Below are 18,787 nucleotides of genomic sequence, written 5' to 3'. Positions count from 1 at the left end.
TGTATTAAATGCTACATTGTTCTGTTCAATTATTGAGAAGTTGGAACTGTCCATTGAAGAAGACATCATTTGTATTGAATTAACTATTGTTTGGGAAAAGAAATTATGTTGAAACCCAAGGGCCCTAAGAATCTCTAGGGCAAAATTATCCTAGACCATTACAACTTCCCTTCACTCAGCAAATCCCTCAACACAAATTAATTTGTGCCCTTCTCTTCCTCTCGGCCCGGCTGCCTGCGCACTGTAAGAAAATCATACAGGTCTATACATCTTTAGTATGGCCCCTTTGCGTTGCTGAAATCGGTCTGGCTGACGATGAACACTCATTGGAAAATTCTAGGGTTGTTTGACCTCTCTTTCCTTGCCCTAGTTGTGTTGAACTGAAAACCCTAGGCACAGAATTGAACACCTTTTTCCTGCTCAGCTAAACACACAAGTTTTCTAGTGCATAATGAGCCAAGTCTGTGGCCTTTTTCTCCTTTGAAGTCAACCTGGGCCCAGGAAGCACCTCTTTATCTGGACTCCCTCTTAATCTTAGGGAGATCTCTTCTATTCATGCTTCCTCTGGGAGATCAGCTTCTTCTTTTCAACATCGAAGAATCTTTCGTAGCTTCCAACCATTTCATCAGAGTTATCATCATCCCCATCATGCTTATCACATCAATAAGCATCTTCACCAAGTTGAAGATTGTGTACCCGCACAACTTCAATAGCAAGTACAACCAAATCTATAGAAGCATGATGTTAGCCATATCAAAATCACGAAAACATTTCAACTTTATTTATATCAGATACCCAAACTCAATTACAAACAAGAGACATACACTCTTCAACATCTCACTAGGGACTTTGTCATATAACCTAGACTACTTCATAACAACATCCATTCCATCTAGGGTTTCAATGTATCTTCCAAAGGTATAACATACCTTACTACAACATATAGTAAACCCTAGAAATAATTCTCAACACAGATAGATCTATAAAGCATCTATCACCCTTTCAAAAATACATATGTTAGACTTCTCATTAGGGATTCATACAAATCCTAGATTTCATGCAAACAAATCAATCAAAGTCAATCACAACTTGATCAGCTTCCACTAGGGTTAGTTCCAACCCCTAGATTTTCAATCAACCATTAAACGATCACTAACATGACCAGCTACTACTAGGGTTAGTTTGCAAACCCTAGATTTTTGAGCAATCATCAAACTCAACCAAAAATTTAAATTTCAACAATCTCTTTACAAATCTCAAATCATCATATTTCAGAGATTTCACTTTGACTAAAGTTTAACTCCAAAACCTAGAATTCTATTTTCATAATCTCAACAAGCATTAAATACATAGCTCTCAAATTGTTACATTTCACACTAGACAATGTCACTACTAAGATTTAACTGCCAAACCCTACATTTTTCAATTTCAATAATCATCTAATAGATTTTGGATTGTTATATCACACATACTAGACAATTTTAACTTCACTAGGGTTTAGTTATAACACCCTAGACTTAGAGGTTGCACGAAACGGGGAAACGGGTACGAGTTTCCGAAACAGGAAGCGATACGAAACGCGACCTCCCCAAATTTTGGAAACGGGGAAACGCGAATATATATATATATATATTAGGAATTTAAGAAATATGTGCAATCATAAAGCATATATGATACATTCTAATTTATTACATTATGATAAAATTGTCAATTGTCAATGCATAGACTATAAGTATCTAAATTTACATCACATTTACTCATGAATAATCACATAATGAAAATAGAAATATCCAAAATCAGCCACGAGAAATTTCTAATTTTTTGTCTCGTTGTTGATTGGGAGTCTCCTCCTACATAGTCGAATGACCTTAGTGCTCTTGATTAAATACAAGTTTCATACCCTAGTACCCTACATTCTCTTGATTATTGGGAGTCTCCCCTGCATAGAGGGCTTTGTTCTCTCGATTAAATACAAGTTCCATACCCTAGTACATGATAAAATCCAATGGAAACATTGAAATCCCCCCAATCCTGAAATCCTGAAAAACAGATAAGTCTGTTGGATTTTGAATAAGATCTAAAATTCTACTTTCTCCATATGAAATCCAATGACGGCGAAACCACTCTCAAACATCCTGAGTCATTTCATGGTAATGTTAAAAATTTAAGTAAAAGGATGAAAATGAAAAATAAAGGAGAATATCACTTTTACTTTAAGAATTTAACATTACCATGAACTGCATATCAACACTAGGGCAAACAAATGTAAGAGATCTACATTAGAAAAAAAAAAAAAAAAAAAAAAACAAATGTTTTTTTGGGGGAAACGTGGCCCGTACGGCCTGGAAACGCGTTTCTGGCCATACGGCCACGTTTCCGTTTCGGGAAACGTGGCCGTACGGCCAGAAACGCGTTTCCAGGCCGTACGGTACGGGGAAACGCGTTTCGTTTCGTTTCCCCTGGCGAAACGCCCCCTAGGGCCACGTTTCCTGCAACTTAGCTAGACTATCATCCTAGAATCTCAGACAAGGACTTTCATTAAATCCTAAAAACTCATGACCATCAATGACTAGGTTAACACATATCTAGGAATTCATAACCATACATAAGCATATCATATGTTCAACATCATTAATACATCTTGACCTAGACCAACCTAGGATTTCAACCAAAAGGACATATCTATATATGCCTAGATTTCATCATCATGCAACTATATTTCATATCATGTGTTAGTCAAACCCAACTTCATAGCAATATCAAATAAGAGTTAGACACACAATCATTTTGATTAAACTAGGGTTTGACCAGACAAACACATACATACTAAAGAAAACATTTCTAAGACAATGTAAGGGTCTTGCTCACACATTCTACCAAACCCTAATGAGCTAGGGTTTCACTGTAGAACACACATTCCACCAAACCTTAATGTGCTAAGGTTCCAATGTAGAACACAGCAAACCCAACATTACCAAAACTTCAAGGGTTCCGGGATTTTAGACCTTATCAATCAACCCTAACAAGTTAGGATTTCCTGATCACACCAAAATCCCAAACAATACATTATCAATAAAACTTCAACTATCATTTCACAATCACCCTAAGCAGCTTAGGATTTCAAGCATTCAAATTAGCATACCTTTCGGTTAGGGTTTTCCAGAACCTGTCTAGGGTTCTTCACAATCAATCAACAATATGAGTGGGGTGGGTAGATTCGTCGAGAGATGAATCACCCGAACAAGAATCACTAAGATTCAAAACAGCTAGTCATAACAAAGTTAGTAATAGATCATCAAATGAATAATCAATGTATTCAAAGCATACCGTTGTTTCTTGACTAACCTTGTCTTGAGAGATCCTCCTCCTTGCAGATGTTTTTCCTAACAAGACAATAGAGGGAGAAAGGTGATTAGTATTTAATATAATCAAAACTAAATGAGTACGTGAACCCAAAACTGAAAAGACATTAGATACTTATCTTTGAGAGTTGTTGGGAGCTCCCTCCAAAGCTTGAGGGAAACCTACAAACTTAAAGCAATACAAAAATGTCTTTTCCAAAGATATGTTAAAAACCTATAAATTCTAAAACATATAAAACAAGTTATGTAAAGCAAATGACTTAATAGTGTAAGTCCCTAACGTCGGATTCTTCGGGTTTGACTTTCTTTCTGTCTCCTTCTTCAGCAAAGTTGGCTTGATCTCTTCCTCTTTTCTTATGGATTCTCAGGGCAATCACTCTTGTAGTGACATTTCTTATGACATTGATAGCACTCTATATTAGACATGTCAACTTTCTTCCTTGGTCCCTTCGATCTCTTTCCTTTATGATGAGCAACATAAGCATTTGATACTCCTTCAGTATTGTCAACTAGAGAGATCATTAATTCTTCTTGACTACATGTGGTCCATAATTCTTCAAAGGTGGGAGCTACCTTCCAACTATTGAGCCCTGAAGCAAATGCACTTCAAGAGGGTGGTAATCCTAATATAGCAATGATCACCAATCCTTTGTCTAAAACAATCTCATCGATGGCCAAAAGATCATCCCTGAGTCTAGCTATCTTCACAAAGATGGTTTCCATAGTATCTTCTTTAGTCATCTTCGTAGTCCTCAGCTCATTCTTCAAATGCTACTTGACCAATGTTCTTAATAGTGAACAACTTCAACAAGGCTTCATACATCTCCTCAGCATGATCGATGTTAGCTATGAATGGGACAAGATTGTCTTTTATCACTTCTACCATCAGAGTCATAGCCACCAATTCTAAATCCCTGAAATTCACTTTGTCGGCATCACTGGCTTCTTCTGTAGGCTTCTTTACATTTCCTTTTACCAAATCCATCACCTTGTTCTTCTCGAGGATTAGGTCAATCCTCTTCTTCCAAGATCTGAAGTTTGATGCTCCTTCAAGCTTGTTCTCAGCCTTGATAGAGTTAGACATCTTCCTTGAATATGATAGACTCCTTCCCTGAGATAGTGCCTATGAATGGATCTGCCTCTTTCTTCTTCACGAAAACTCTGATAACGTGTTGGAAAATCAAAAAGGCAATAAAGATTTTCTCAATCTTGATAATTACTTGTGATGTTCCTTATTATTATGAATCGTTATATCTTCTTTCTTTAGTTCATTAAGCAATTACCAAAAGCAACAACACATAAAACAATGAACACAAGACGTAGGCACATGCCAGGGCAAAACCCCCCTCGAGGGGAAAACCCAATGAAAATAATTCTTCCTTTCAATAGTATTCTTTGAGACTCTTCACCCTAGACCAAGACTAGACCTTCCCTCCACACCAAGTCAGCCTCCAGAAGATTGACCTCTTCCCAGCAACTTCGACTATACAACAGCTAACAGCTTCTAGCAACAATCCAACTTGGAAGACTTCAATCTCCCAATCCAAAGCACGAAATAGAGAGAGGCCACCACCAATATTTCGATTTTCCTTGATTCCTTAGACTCACCCAAACTCGCATTCACTTCGGCTTCCCGGCAACAGACTTTCCCAGCTATCCACTTCGCACTTTTGCCCAGCAACAAGATTTTCACACTTCTACCCAGTAGAGAGAATTCGAACTTGATGAGAAGTGATGCACCAAATGAATTCGATGTCCTTCCTTTTATAGGCTTCTTGTGGGGTTGAATAGGGTCTTAGGCCGACTTGATCTTCCCTTAGGCCAACATGGTGTGGAGGTTACATAATTCATATTTGACTCAATACTAAACCTTTTATATGATTCAAAAGCCCAAGAAGGGTCTCTTTAATGGACAATAATTCTATAGACTCAGAATAAATCCTAGAAGTCCTCAATGGGGACTTTGACCTAAAACATGGTGACCCAAGCATGAAACCCATGTTTTAATAAGTCACAATAATAATAATAAAAATTATTTTCTTTATTCTTTTGACAATTACATTACATAATGACTCAAGTACATTATTGAAGACCGAACATAGTTACATTTTCCAACAAACTCCACTCACTTGACCCCCACAAGTGACTGCGCAAGTCTGTAGGTGATGACGCAGTGTCCATGCCCAGAAATTCCGTACTGCGTAAGGGACTCTCTCTCCACCTGCAAATCATCCTCTACTTCGAATTTGGCCAAGAAACACCCCAACAACAATACAATCTCCAGCTCCGGCACCAATCTACCTCTATGACTACGTGGCTCTTCCTTCTACATCCCAGTTGAACCAGAATGGTGTAGTGTTGTGTGATTCCTCTCTCAAGCCTCCAAATAAGATAGAAATCCTTCTTAGGGTGGCACTCAAGGTCCATCGAAGAGAAGGTTGAGCTTCACTCCTTAGCAAGCTCTTGTGCTAAGCAGCACTTGTAACTCAGCCGAATAGCTAGAGTAACAATGGATAATAAAATGTCAAAAAGCACCAAATGATGCTTCTCTCCACTTATTTATACTTGTTGGCCCTTGGTCTCATGTGGGTCCCTCCTATGACTTTTGAACTCCCTTAGGAATTCGATTTCTCTACTAAGTGGTGCGGATTATTTGTGGGTGGGTGGCCCCCACATTCCACTAAAAAGCTCTTTGACCCACTTTTCCTAAGTCTTGCCTCCAAAATTTACCTTTAGACCAAAAATGACAAAATTTACAAAATTGGGCTCTTTACCTTGAAAAATATTTAGGAAGGGACATTACAGGATGCTACACCATTTCTCGAAGAACAACATGTAGCACATCCAAAATAAACAAGTTCTCCATAAGCATACCATAATGAGATAGCATGCTTCATAACCATCAAATATGAAACCAAGGGGTGATCAATAAGGTAAGCACATTTACCTGTGCATGCATAAGTGGATCAAAGCCTGCCCCCATGTCCTTCAACTTTTTAGTTAGATCATGCTAGCGTGATTGGTTTCTAAGGGCCTTGTTCTATATGGTGACCCAAGTCCAAAACTCCGCAGTAGGGAGAGACATAAATCCAACCATGTTAATGGTTGGTGTGGCCCAAGTTGAGTAGGATCCCCGGGTGATTTTGATGGGTTATTTGCCTTTGGATCAGGTTTTCTTAGGCCACAAGCTAATCCTGCAAATCACTAACAAACAAACAAAAAATACAAGGCAAACACATTTGAGAAGACCACCAAACCAACAAGCATAATAATCCAACCAAGGAGAAGTGACACTCCCCCAACCAAAGACCTTCATAAAAGGATCAAATGCCATGAAGATGTATCCACCCAAATTAGTTCAATGCTCCATGATACCAGCTGCAAATCTCCATCAATGTCATGAAAATCACAATGCGAAACCTCATACAATATAAGGTGTAATAGAGCTCAAGCAGCAATTTTGCAACTAAATGGGTTGTCGGCCATAACAAGAAAGGACCCTTAGCAGAATAATTGTCCATCCCCAAATCCAAATAAAACTCATACAGGAAGCATAAAAGGTCTTTTGGGATCTGTGATATTCATATAGTTGTGCTTTCAAGACTTTAGGTTCAAGCATCCTCATTCCTTTTGGGAACAGTGATATAGTTGGTGGAGCTTGTGCTTTCATGATCTTAGGTTCAAGCATCCACGAATGGATATGGCAAGCTTGGCAACAACTGTCCACAGAAATTTGAATGTTACAATGCGTTGAAAAAGCAAAAAACTACCATGTCACTATCACAAGAAACCATATTGTCAAATTTCAAATGTGAAAATCTGTTGAGAAAGCTAGTTTTTACTACACTTACATTAATTATTCAAGTTCTAGGTGTGGTTGCGGAAATTTAGTATTTTGTAACAGTGGGAGAGTTATCAGTTATAAGAAGCATAACACTGCCTACAGTGTGTCCTTTATGAGTATACAAAATTTTCCACCTTATACTATAGATATTGCTATCTATAATATAGATATGGTATGTATGTGTCAAATGAGTCTAGCGAGGGTGGTTGAGAGGAGACTAGAACTGTTATTCTCCCTGCCCAGGGTCAACTCCTGCAACTGACAAGCTGAGCTCTTAATAAGTATATTGTTAACAAAGCATTGAGCTTCCACAGAGCAGAATGAGGGCACAGAATCGGAATGAAGGGAAGTAGCCAATGTGAAAATTTATGAATCTTTACAAACAGAAATCCTACTGTTGTTACTGGTTTAGCATCTCCTACTTGTTATTTCATTCAACAAGTTATTTAATTTATAAATAGTGATGAAAAACACTACTGCAGACTACACTAACATACAAATCATAAACTAAAACAATAGATGAGACAAACACACAACGGACACCATTATTTTTGGACAACACGTCCTCGGAAAAACCCAATGCAGGAAAACCGGTGCAACAGATAGAGGGTTTGTATTATTATTAAGCAAGCAGAATCTGAGTACAACAGGTTGCCTCTCACACCAACTAACCTTACAGAGAAATCACGGTAGTAAGAAATACATACGAGGGTTTACCTCATTCTCTAAGTCACAGTTGATCCAATGAGAGATCTAGCTCCTGGCAAACACTACAAAATCCCTGAGAAATCACTACTTGGGCCAACGTCCTGCCTCTAGGAGACTACATCACCCCTTCTGCTGGATCGATTTGTTAGAAAAAGACTGTTGTTCAGCCCTCCCGACTCAAAACCTCGCTTCTCCGGCAAAATCTCAGACTTCTAATGAATACTCTGCACTTCCACTGCAAGAGACCCTCCTGGACTGCATCAGCACTGCGTGAGCCCCTTCTGGGTTGCGTAGGCCTCTGCGCTACCTCTTTAATGCTATTGTTGCCTATCTACTACGTACTCCTTGGCTCAGAACTCCTTTCCGATCCAAATCTCTGCTTTTGCCCCTCTCACTGCAACTCAGATCACTTGTTCGATTTTCTCAGCAAACCACACCCTAGAAAAATCGAACTGACTGATCAACTTGGTGTCTCTCCAACTGACCCTCAAGCCTCCTCTTATACATTTCTTGTTGATGAATCAACAACTGAGATTAAGTCCCTAATCAACGGCTAAGATTTAAACAGACTTGATCCTCGTCTCTTAGAAACTCCTCACCCATATTTTTATTTTCCTAAGTTTAGACTTAGGAATCCCATTAAAAATATTAATTATTTTAATCACTCACAATCTGGGTGGAATATCTGCAAATGATTTCTGGGTTTTGGAGATCTTATGTATTCTAGCCCCTCCACAAAATTTCGGAGCTAGAGCACATTTGATGCTACCCAAAATCAACACTCCCTCGTAGCGAGGAATGTGCTCTAGCAATACTTCCCAACAGAAGTATCACACTGATCCATGGCATCAGTCCTCTGTGCTACTAATGCTCGTCCTGCTGCCCTTCATCCACTACACTACTGCACCCTGTATTGTTGCCTATGACACTGCCACTGTTGCATCTGTACTACACCGCCCTCTCAATATGTTACATCATGCTGCCCATAGCACTGCCACTGCTAACTGCTACAATGCAACTCAATTGCTGAAAAGTACGCGACTAAAAAAGTCACCCAAAAGCTAAAATGTTGGTCAGTCTAGATACTCCGTGATGTTGAAGCTACCTCTGCTGCTAATTTGTGCTGACCCTCTGATGCTTCTACGATGTTGTTGCATCTGCTCAACACTCTACTATGTTGCTTCAGAATTTGGCACTCTAGCTCTGCCCCTGTCAATCCATCATCCCTCGCACAACTGACTCCCATCATTCTACTACTGTCATTAAGGGCTCTCGTAGCCATATGTGATCCAAGAGTTTGGGCACCTCAAGGATCCTGCCCTAGTGTAGTTCTCCCGACTATAGCTCAATATCGCCCCACCTCTTTTCTAGAGGTGCATGAGAACTCATGGCGCAATCCTCGTCATCGTCCTCCTTGTTAGCTTTCGCTGGAGCAACCTTAGAGTCAGACTTCTCTTCCTTGCCCTTCTTCTGAGGGCACTGAGTGGCGAAATGTCCCAGTTCCCCACATCTGAAGCATTTGACTTTGGATATGTCTTTATTTTTCCTCTTCTACTGCCCTTGCTGTCCCGCTGATGCGAGAGCTACATCCTCCTCTTCCTCCTTCTTGACTCTGACTCCTTTGCCGCTACTTCCTGCCTTGGTTAACCGCCTGATCTCTTCCTATCGAAGAGCTGCCCACATCCCCTTCCAACTCGGGAGAGACGCCCTGCCCAAGATGCTCTGGACAAAGGTATCCCAGTCTTCAATGACTGCATTCAGGGCAATCCTGACCATGAACTCAGGATCTGGTGTGGACCCCACAAAAGTCAGCTGGTCTCGAATCCCTTGCAACCTGAGAAGGAAGGGATCGATTTCTTCTCCCTTCTGCATCTGATACTGTCTTAGTTGGTTCTCAAGCAACATCTTCCGTTGGACGGAAGTTCCCTCATACAAGGTGGTCAAGGCCTCCCACATCTCCCTTGTTGTTTCCTTTTCAGCAATATGTGGGACCACATGATCCTTGACCCCGTCCAAGATCATGCATTTCACCTTTGCTTGAGCCTCCTCGTATTTCTTGAGAGGATCAGCATCGACCGGAATAGCAACCACCTTCAAGGCATAATCCTTGATGTGATTCTTGTCCAAGACTGCGAGGATCCTGGCCTTCCAGATAACAAAGTTAGATGCTCTATCCAATCTATCATGATCCCTCAGTCCATTAACTGCCATCTCTACTCAAATGAGTGTCGAACGGGTTCTCTTCTCCCTCTTTCGTTGATGCCCAGCAAAATTCGGATCTAGATTTCTTTGGCGCTAGAAATCCTCTAAGGAACAAGTTCCTCTAGACTCCCTCTAAGTCTTGATTTCCTTCACGAAAATCCTTCTACCAAATAATGTTGAATCACCCCTCTCGATCCTCATTTGTTGTTGCTCAACAACCTGGATCTAGATTTCTTTGGCAAGAAATATGTCAAGGCAGTGACTCCCTCTACCTCGGTTTCTCTCCACAAACATTGTTCTGCAACAACAGCAACAGCGTCCCACTAGCACCACAAATCAAATCAATACTGCTCCTTCTGCCCTGGCAACTGACTGACCTAAGCCCCTCAGGGCCTGCGCTAGCCTAGAGAGCTAACGCAGTCACTATGTGAGCTCCTAGCGCTACTGCGTCTCCTCCTCCTGGCTCAGAAAGCTGACGCAATGTAATGTTCCTAACTTAAACAAGCAGTGATATATAAAGCAAGAACAATTCTCAACACAAAAAAATTTAACAACACATGCTCATAAAAACTCCAGAAGTAGAACCAGCTGAGCCATATTATTAATCAATGGAGCGGTAAAATAGTATGGATGAATGCACCTGGGCTTGCCTCAGTGGTAAGCATGACAAAATCCAGGTGATGAGACAATGATATCAAGTACTGGAAAACGTCTGCTCCTCTAATGTTTTGCGTTGCCCAGAAAACTACATTGGTGGCTGGAAAGGAACTACAAGAAACTCCACTTTCGCTCCTCATAAAATGCTACAAATTCAACCCCAAGCTCCTTGACCAAAACCCACAAAAAACCATAATGGTTTGGCCCGATTTTGACTTCCCAAAATCAACCCCCAAAGGCACTGTGCAACCCCCATAATTCTACACTGTTTGCTGCAAAGATACAGCTAGAAACCCCACTTCCGATGCTCAGAAAATTTTGAAACTTTATATCTAGGATCCTTGTTAAAAACCCAAAAAAACTCAGAAGTGGTTTGGCCACCTTTTGACCTTCCAAATTCGGCCTTCAATAGGCCCTACACCCTCCAAACTACTCAAGGAAAACAGCCTGCAAGGAACACCAACAAAATCCTCCTCAAAGCTCCAAAAATGCAGCAATCACCTCTCCAAATATTTCCCTTATCCTCCACGATGAAGTTCAACCTCAAATATTGATACTCTAGCCTCCACGTGAGCACCCAGTGTTGCCTCTGCGCTAGCCAGGCAGTGCAAAAGTCACCCTGCAAGGTAGCACACTCCTCCACCTCTGAAACTCTCCCAAATGCCAACAATCCTTTGATGCCTCTCCTCTCCAAAAAAACTCTCACCCAAAATCCACTACAAGACACCACAAGCAAAATCAACCTCCTCTTCACAGCACCCTCGGGTAATACGCACCACCCAGAGATTAATGCAATCACTGGCAATCATAATGAGATCCTCCTCCTGAAGAAATGAAGAAAAACCTTCCTAGTGTGGCGCTCGAAGTCCCCCAAAGAAAGGGTGAGCTCTTCGCTTGAAGAACTCTTGCTAAACAGCAAGTGACTCGGCTAAGCAGCTCGAGCAACCAAAGAGAAATTCGATATGCCAAAGATGAATGAAATGAGGAGAGTTGCCTTCCTTATATAGATTTCGTGGAGCACTTTTCCCTCCAATTTTACCTCCATCGTGGGCCCTCACTTAACCACCTCCATGCAAACTGAACTAGGGAGTGCGTATTTCCCTAGTGTGGGTGGCCCCCATGTGTAATTTAACCACAACAAAATAACTTATCCTAAGTCTAATCTCCTAATAAAAATCGAATGGGCCCCACTATCTCCAAAATTGGCCCCAAAATGTAATAATTAGTCTTGTTCCAAATTAATTTAGGAAGGAACATTACATAAAGGTGAGCTTCTGCATCACTCCTTCAGATGCTCCTCTGGCTCTGAAACAGCGTTGTTACTCGGGACAGCTGCCGCTCTGCAGCAGATTTGCTGAATCTCCCGGTTGATGGCCTCAGTGTCCTATGATCTACAATGCTCTGATACCATGTGAAAATTTTTGAATCTTTGCAAACAGAAATCCTACTACGGTTATGGTTTAGCATCTCCTACTTGTTATTTCATTCAACAGTTATTTAATTTACAAACAGTGATGAAAAACACTATTACAGACTACATTGACATACAGATCATAAACTGAAACAATAGATGAGACAAACACACAAGGGACACCATTATTTTTGGACAACACGTGCCCAGAAAAACCCAATGCGGGAAAACTGATGCAGCAAATAAAGGGTTTTTATTATTTAAGCAAGCAGAATCTGAGTACAACAGGTTGTCTCTCACACCACTAACCTTACAGAGAAATCACGGCAGCAAGAAATACATATGAGGGTTTACTTCGTTCTCTAAGTCACAGCTGATCCAATGAGCGATCTAGCTCCTGGCAAACAATGTGAAATCCCAGAACAATCATTGCTTGGGCCAGTGTCTTGCCTCTTGGAGACTACATCACCCCTTCTGCTGGATCGATTTGTTGAAGGAAGATTGTTTTTCAACCCTCCTGACTCAAAACCTCGCTTCTTTGGCAAAATCTCAAACTTCTGACAAATACTCTGCACTGCCACTACAAGAGACCCTCCTGGCATGCGTCAGCATTGCATGAGCCCCTCCTGGGTTGTGTAGGCCTTTGCGCTGCCTCTCTGATGCTACTGCTACCTCTCTGCTACGTACTCTTTGGCTCGGAACTCCATTCCGATCCAAATCTCTGTTTCTACCCCTCCCTCTCACTGCAACTCAGATCACTTGTTAGGTTTTCTCAACAAACCACGCCCCAAAAAAATCAAACTCGCTGATCAACTTGGTGTCTCTCCAACTGACCCTCAAGCCTCCTCTTATACTTTTTTTGTTGATGAATCAATGGCTAAGATTAAAGCAGACTTGACCCTCGTCTCTTAGAAGCTTCTCGACCATATTTTTATTAATACTCATTAATATTTTTATTTTCCTAAGTTTAGACTTAGGAACCCCATTAAAAATATTAATTATTTTAATAACTCACAACCCGGGTGGAATTTCTCCAAACGATTTATGGGTTTTGGAGATCTTATGTATTCTAGGCTCCCCACAAAATTTCAAAGCTAGAGCACATCCGATGCTACCCAAAATCAACAACCAGTGGGTTTCCCTAGAGAGTGTATTTCACAGAAAAAATAAACATATATAACCAACTTCTTAAGCAACAGAAAATGGCAATTGCGAATGAATGGGGAAAATACTTGAGCATAGCTTCAATTCTGGTCATATTACTGTTTTATCTAGAGAAAATATAGTCATATGTTCCATCTTCAAGAGAATACAAAGTTGCACTGCCAAGTAAAGTTACCAACTATGACAAAAATGGCATTAATAACTTTTGTGTAACTCTACCTTACAATTTATAATTATGGCATTAATTTCACGATGATAGGATTTCGTCATTGGTTCCATGGCGGTAAGACAAAGCATGAAGTATGAAACAGGGATTGCATTTGCATCACCTTTTCAAAATCTTCCAATCCATAAGGAGCAAGTTTCCTCAGAGCTGTGACAACAGATTTTGGATCATTGTCATCTACATCGCTACCATCTTCTTTTGCTTCACTGCTTGGCCAGTCTTCTTCATTGCTTGCATCATTCTCATCATCTACCTCTGACTCTGATGAACATTCTTCCCCAGTTTCACCAGTTTCATTTTCATCATCAGTCTCAGCTTCCGATGCACCTTCTTCACCAAAATCCTGCATCTCATAACAGGAAACATACCAAAACACAGAAAGCATTGTCAAGATGGATACGCTATATGATTATAAACAAGGAGAGAAGGAAAGCCTACTGCCATATAGTTTATAACTTTATATTGCTAAACAAAATAATGCACATAAGACTTTGAAACAAATATTAAGGAAAAGCTATGCATAAGGAAGCATCGAGCCCATTACACAGGAGAATGCTACAAGTGCTATAAATCCATAGAAAACGGCAAAGAAATTAACCAAACAGAAACAAAGAAAAAACAACCATTTCTAGCAAACGACAATTATCACAAATACGTGAGAAATAATGACATGCCATACAAACCATGGGTATGTTGCAAGATACATACATGGGGAGCAAGGACACTACTGTCAAGAATTAACAATGGCACTTGTAAATGATGTGCAAGGGCCTTCACTAATCTCTCTCGATATAGCTCTGTTCCTGCAAGCAATAATAGAAATTTTCTGTTAGTTCTCCCATTTCGCTGATGCCAACATTCGCACAGGAAAAAAGTGAAGGTTAGAAACTTAGAATATTGAGGATACTAGAAGAAGACCTGGTATGCTCTGTAATAGGATCCTGCAGCTTGAAGAACTCAAACGTGAACCATAATGAGCAGCAAATTTGTGACGTTTCAAATGGGCCATTGCACATTCCTTTAAAGTATCTTTAATATGTCCCCTGCAAAAATACAAAACAACTAATATTATATTTACCAACAGTATAAAGCACACTTGAACAAAGCGCTCTTTTCCCTGATAATTCACTATTCTGGTTCTTGAAGATTTGTTTTGAATAAAAGAGAGAAAGTACTATGTAATTCATAAGCCCATTTCTTCTCAAACTCATAACACTCAAGAAAGTATAGAAAAGGGAAAATAACAAGGATAGCTTACTCCAAGAAGTAGGGAAACATTTCCCATGACACATTGATATTCTGCCAGGGCACCAATCTGCGCAAAATTTCCTTCCGAAACCTTGACTTCTTGGATAGAAAGGGTGACTCCCGCTTCTTGGTTTGAAAAAAGAGTCTCTCGTTCTGAAGCCATTCCTGCTGATCTTGTTCCCCCAAACGAGCATGATCATTTGATCCAGGACTAGTCAATTCATATTTCTCGATTTGTGTTTTGCCAACAGAATCAGCAGTAACCTCTCTCTTATTTTTATCTGGTTCCCCGCCATTGTTTACAGGAACATGTTTCTCCTCATTGCTATTTCGGCCATTGCCTTTTGAACTAAAGTGTCTAACAAGATGTCGATTGTGGGTGTGTCTTTGAATCTCTTGAAATGAAATAAACCTAGGCTTCAACCCACAATCAAATAATTTACTTAAGAAATAGGTTCCACACGGACCACTGGAGAATGTATTTCTTCCAAAGCTAAAACTTGGATTGACAGAAGTCAATGAGCCATCTTCCTTTGAAGCCAGGGAAAGTTCTGTATCCCGATTGGGGGTATCTAACCCTGTCTGGCTATTGCATCTTGGGAACAGAAATTTTGGAGCTCCTTGCCTATGTTTATGTTTATAAGATCCATGAAATTGCCTACAGGCCCTTGTGTCTAAGGCATTTTGAATCAAATTATGAGCTTCATGAAATGTTATACTTGCATTTTGACGTCTACATCTGAATCTTCTTGCATACATTGCAGCTTCTTTGATTGAATTGGGCTTTGATGACGTGCTGCGATGTAATATCATTTCACATCCACCGACGTCGTCAAAAAGACATACGGGACCTGGCCACAACAAAAAAACAACAAATTATGACAATACAGATCAACATATAGTGAATATTGATCACTCTCCATATCAGTCTCTCCATAAAATCATTAAATTAAGGCCACTACACGCAGGTATATGAAATGAAAAATGTTCCTGAGCAAAATGTATCAAGCTTGCATAGCATGTTATCCATATTTTTTGTCAATGTTAATGTGAACTGGTCAACTGTATGCTACACAATTTACTTCTCTCTATAATTGCTGCTGCCGTACTCAAAAAAATTAAATTCTACTTTACTGCTCCTGCCATTTTACTTTACTTTTTAGCACAAACCCATTCTAAACGCAGGTCTGATATATACAGCTCAAGAACGCATATCTCAGACTTCCAATATTTGATACGTCAGCCATTTCAAGAATTCAATACCCGTATCCTCAAACTTCGAGACCTCGACGTGCATATCAGACCCAGATTTAATCGATATGTGCTACTGTCCATATTCAAGGCTTCCAGAGCACTGTTAAACGGAATACCAAGAGTTGACGTATCACCCCCACCCCCAACACTACGGCTCCAGATATTATATTTTAATTTCATTTAAAAGATAAGCCTGCCCAAAATGGCCATGAATTTAATTTAAAACGACTTTAAGCTGAATTTGCACTGGCAAGCCAAGAGGTAAAAAGTGCTAAAACCTAGAAGAAACCCAATGTAGTGGAAAGCTGCATCCATTCCATCAATGAAAGAAATGATATTATACAACACGCGTGAAATGGAATAATACAGCCATGATAACCCACCATTATATTTAGGGTTGTGTGTGGCAATCCATCTAACAATCATCTGTTGTCAAATGCTACACATTAACAACTACGCCAAAACCAAATCCCGAAAACCCTTTGAAGGCCGCATATTACAATCTGGTACTCAGTTTTACTTGAATTCGAGAATCCTTCGGACAGGCAAGGAACGGGGTATTGTTAAACAGGAAACAAATTGAGAATCACTGAATGTTTTCTCAATATATACGCTGTGTTCATAGGGGGAGTTCAGTTTAAATAAAGTATAATAATCTCTGTAAAACCAGCCATGAAGCTGGATATAGTGCATAAATTATTTCCAGAAAGGCGAAAGATAAAAATCTCTGAAGAACGAGGAACGAAATTTACTTACTTGGAAACTGCCGTTTCGCACATTGAATCCTTGGATGTTTCAGGGCAAGAGTTCACGCCCTACTGATCTTGAACGCTCGCCAAGATAATTGGTGTAGCAGAAATTTCTGGGGAATGATAGGAGGCACCTCACTCCATTCTATTAAATTTAAATAAATAATGGAACGAAGGATGCAAGTGTTCAAATATAAATAGCGTATTCTCGACACTTCCTTGAGGAGAGACTTGCATGGGTGAGGGGTTTATGCATGCGTTATTAACTTTGCTAATTTAGAGAAATCTATCCTAGGCATTGGTGTACAGAGTTCAGATACTTGTTTGTGAGTTGCACTTTGGTAAACTACTGCTAGTTTTAGTCTACATTCTTTGTTTTAGGTTTCGTTTCCAAAGTCAAATGGTTAGACTTATTTGGGATTCTCCAAAAATAGCCTCTCTTAATGAGTTGTGTATGAAAAAAATGGTGGTCGAAAAAGAGATGTGTTTTAATTGTGAGCTCTAAATTGTACCAAAAAATTGTGAGAAGGGATTTTATTTATGTACTTCTACAATAAAAAGTTATATATGTTTATTTATTATATATTTTTATGATAAAAAGTTATATATTTTATTTATTATATATTTTTATGATATTAGAAGATATTTTATGGTTTTAAATTTTTCCGAATGAGAAAAAAAAAGTGATAACTAGTTTGTATATTCTTATTTTTGTTTTAGGTTTAATTTTCAATATAAAAGTGTTTTTATTATTTGGGCTTTTTCAAAGTAATTTGTGTTTAGGTAATTCAGATTGGATCATTATATTGTTTGATATTCGTCTTAATGTTTTTACAATAGAAAAAATTGTAGGAATCAACTTACTAGACTATTTTTACGTGTAGACTATTTTTATGTGTAGGATTCAGCTTAGCAAATTGGGGTTTGAAACCTTCGTGGAGCATTTTGAGAGATCAAATGATGTTCTTTTGGGTAAAATTTTGCCGCTTAAGCGTCACACCTTTTTTCATATTATACGCACAGAAACCTTTCCAACGATGCAAGAATCATGTCAATCGTAATTTGTATGAAAAAGTTATGCCACTCAAAAGTTGACCTTCCTATTTTCACCACCATAATTCAGGAGGATGCCAAGTCAAGCCCCACCATTCATAGTAAAGGGGCTAGCCACGTGCTTATTATAAAGAAGATTATAGAAGAATCCATATTGTAACTATGGTTAAGAGTTAAGGTAGCCAAACCTAATCACTAGTAGACTTAACTTATAAATCCCCTCTCCTTAACTCTGGAATTCATGTCCCTTTAACTCAATCCCCTCTTTAAATTTTTATATTTGTAAAACATTTACAATGCATTTTATGAGAGAACCATGGGTGGGGTTATAACAAAACCCTCCCCCTTGAGAGAACATTGCAGTTAGTGTTCTTTTGCCCATATGCAACACCAGAAATAAAACACAACACATTATTTTATGGAGCTTTATATACACAACTTTATACAGTATTTACAATCATATACACATTACCTTAACCAACAATCAAGAAGGGATAATTAGCTTTCATGGCATTAGCCATTTCCCACGTGGCCTGCTCCAACCCAAAGTGCTTCCACTACACTTTGACTTGCTCTATGGCTTGATTTCGGAGCATGAGACTCCTCCGGTCTTGAATGGACATTGGCTCTGCCTGGAACTCTCCCTCTGGCTCCACCTGTAGCACAGACCAATCAATCACATGATTAAATTCTTGCATATATCTTTTAAGCTAAGAGACATGGAAAACATCATGAACTCTAACTAATGGAGGTAAAGCCAGCCTATATGCCATTGGTCCAATCCTCTCTAGGATCTAAAAAGGCCCACAATATTGTGGTGCCAACTTGACAAATGTCCCAACCAACAAGGAACTCTTCTTGGGTATAATTCTCAGATAGACATGTTCCCCAGCTTAAAACTCTTTGTGC

The 18,787-nt window shown here is 39.5% G+C and overlaps 1 protein-coding gene across 2 annotated transcripts in view; it reads right to left on the bottom strand.

Annotated features, from left to right (window-relative positions):
- The window catches only part of LOC149163603 (uncharacterized), a 373,003-nt gene extending 355,911 nt beyond the window's left edge, over nt 1–17,092 (bottom strand). Inside the window, exons 1-5 of one of the 2 annotated variants that reach the window (XM_089431784.1) lie at nt 16,833–17,092; nt 14,833–15,673; nt 14,493–14,617; nt 14,283–14,377; nt 13,678–13,917 (exon numbers count right to left, since the gene is read on the bottom strand). In XM_089431784.1, coding sequence (XP_089287910.1) covers nt 13,678–13,917; nt 14,283–14,377; nt 14,493–14,617; nt 14,833–15,635 — 1,263 coding nt within the window. In that variant the 5' untranslated portion in view covers nt 15,636–15,673; nt 16,833–17,092. The remainder of the gene's footprint in view (nt 1–13,677; nt 13,918–14,282; nt 14,378–14,492; nt 14,618–14,832; nt 15,674–16,832) is intronic. The other variant, XM_089431785.1, reaches the window with a different exon arrangement.
- Between the last annotated feature and the right edge of the window lie 1,695 nt (nt 17,093–18,787).

This window comes from Pinus tabuliformis, chromosome 5_1 (genome assembly GCF_031772625.1).
Source record: "Pinus tabuliformis cultivar Carrire ecotype Pingquan chromosome 5_1, CPIR1, whole genome shotgun sequence".
Lineage (NCBI taxonomy): Eukaryota > Viridiplantae > Streptophyta > Pinopsida > Pinales > Pinaceae > Pinus > Pinus tabuliformis.
The sequence above is the reverse complement of the archived record's forward strand: the minus strand, read 5'-3'. Positions and strand labels throughout refer to the sequence as shown.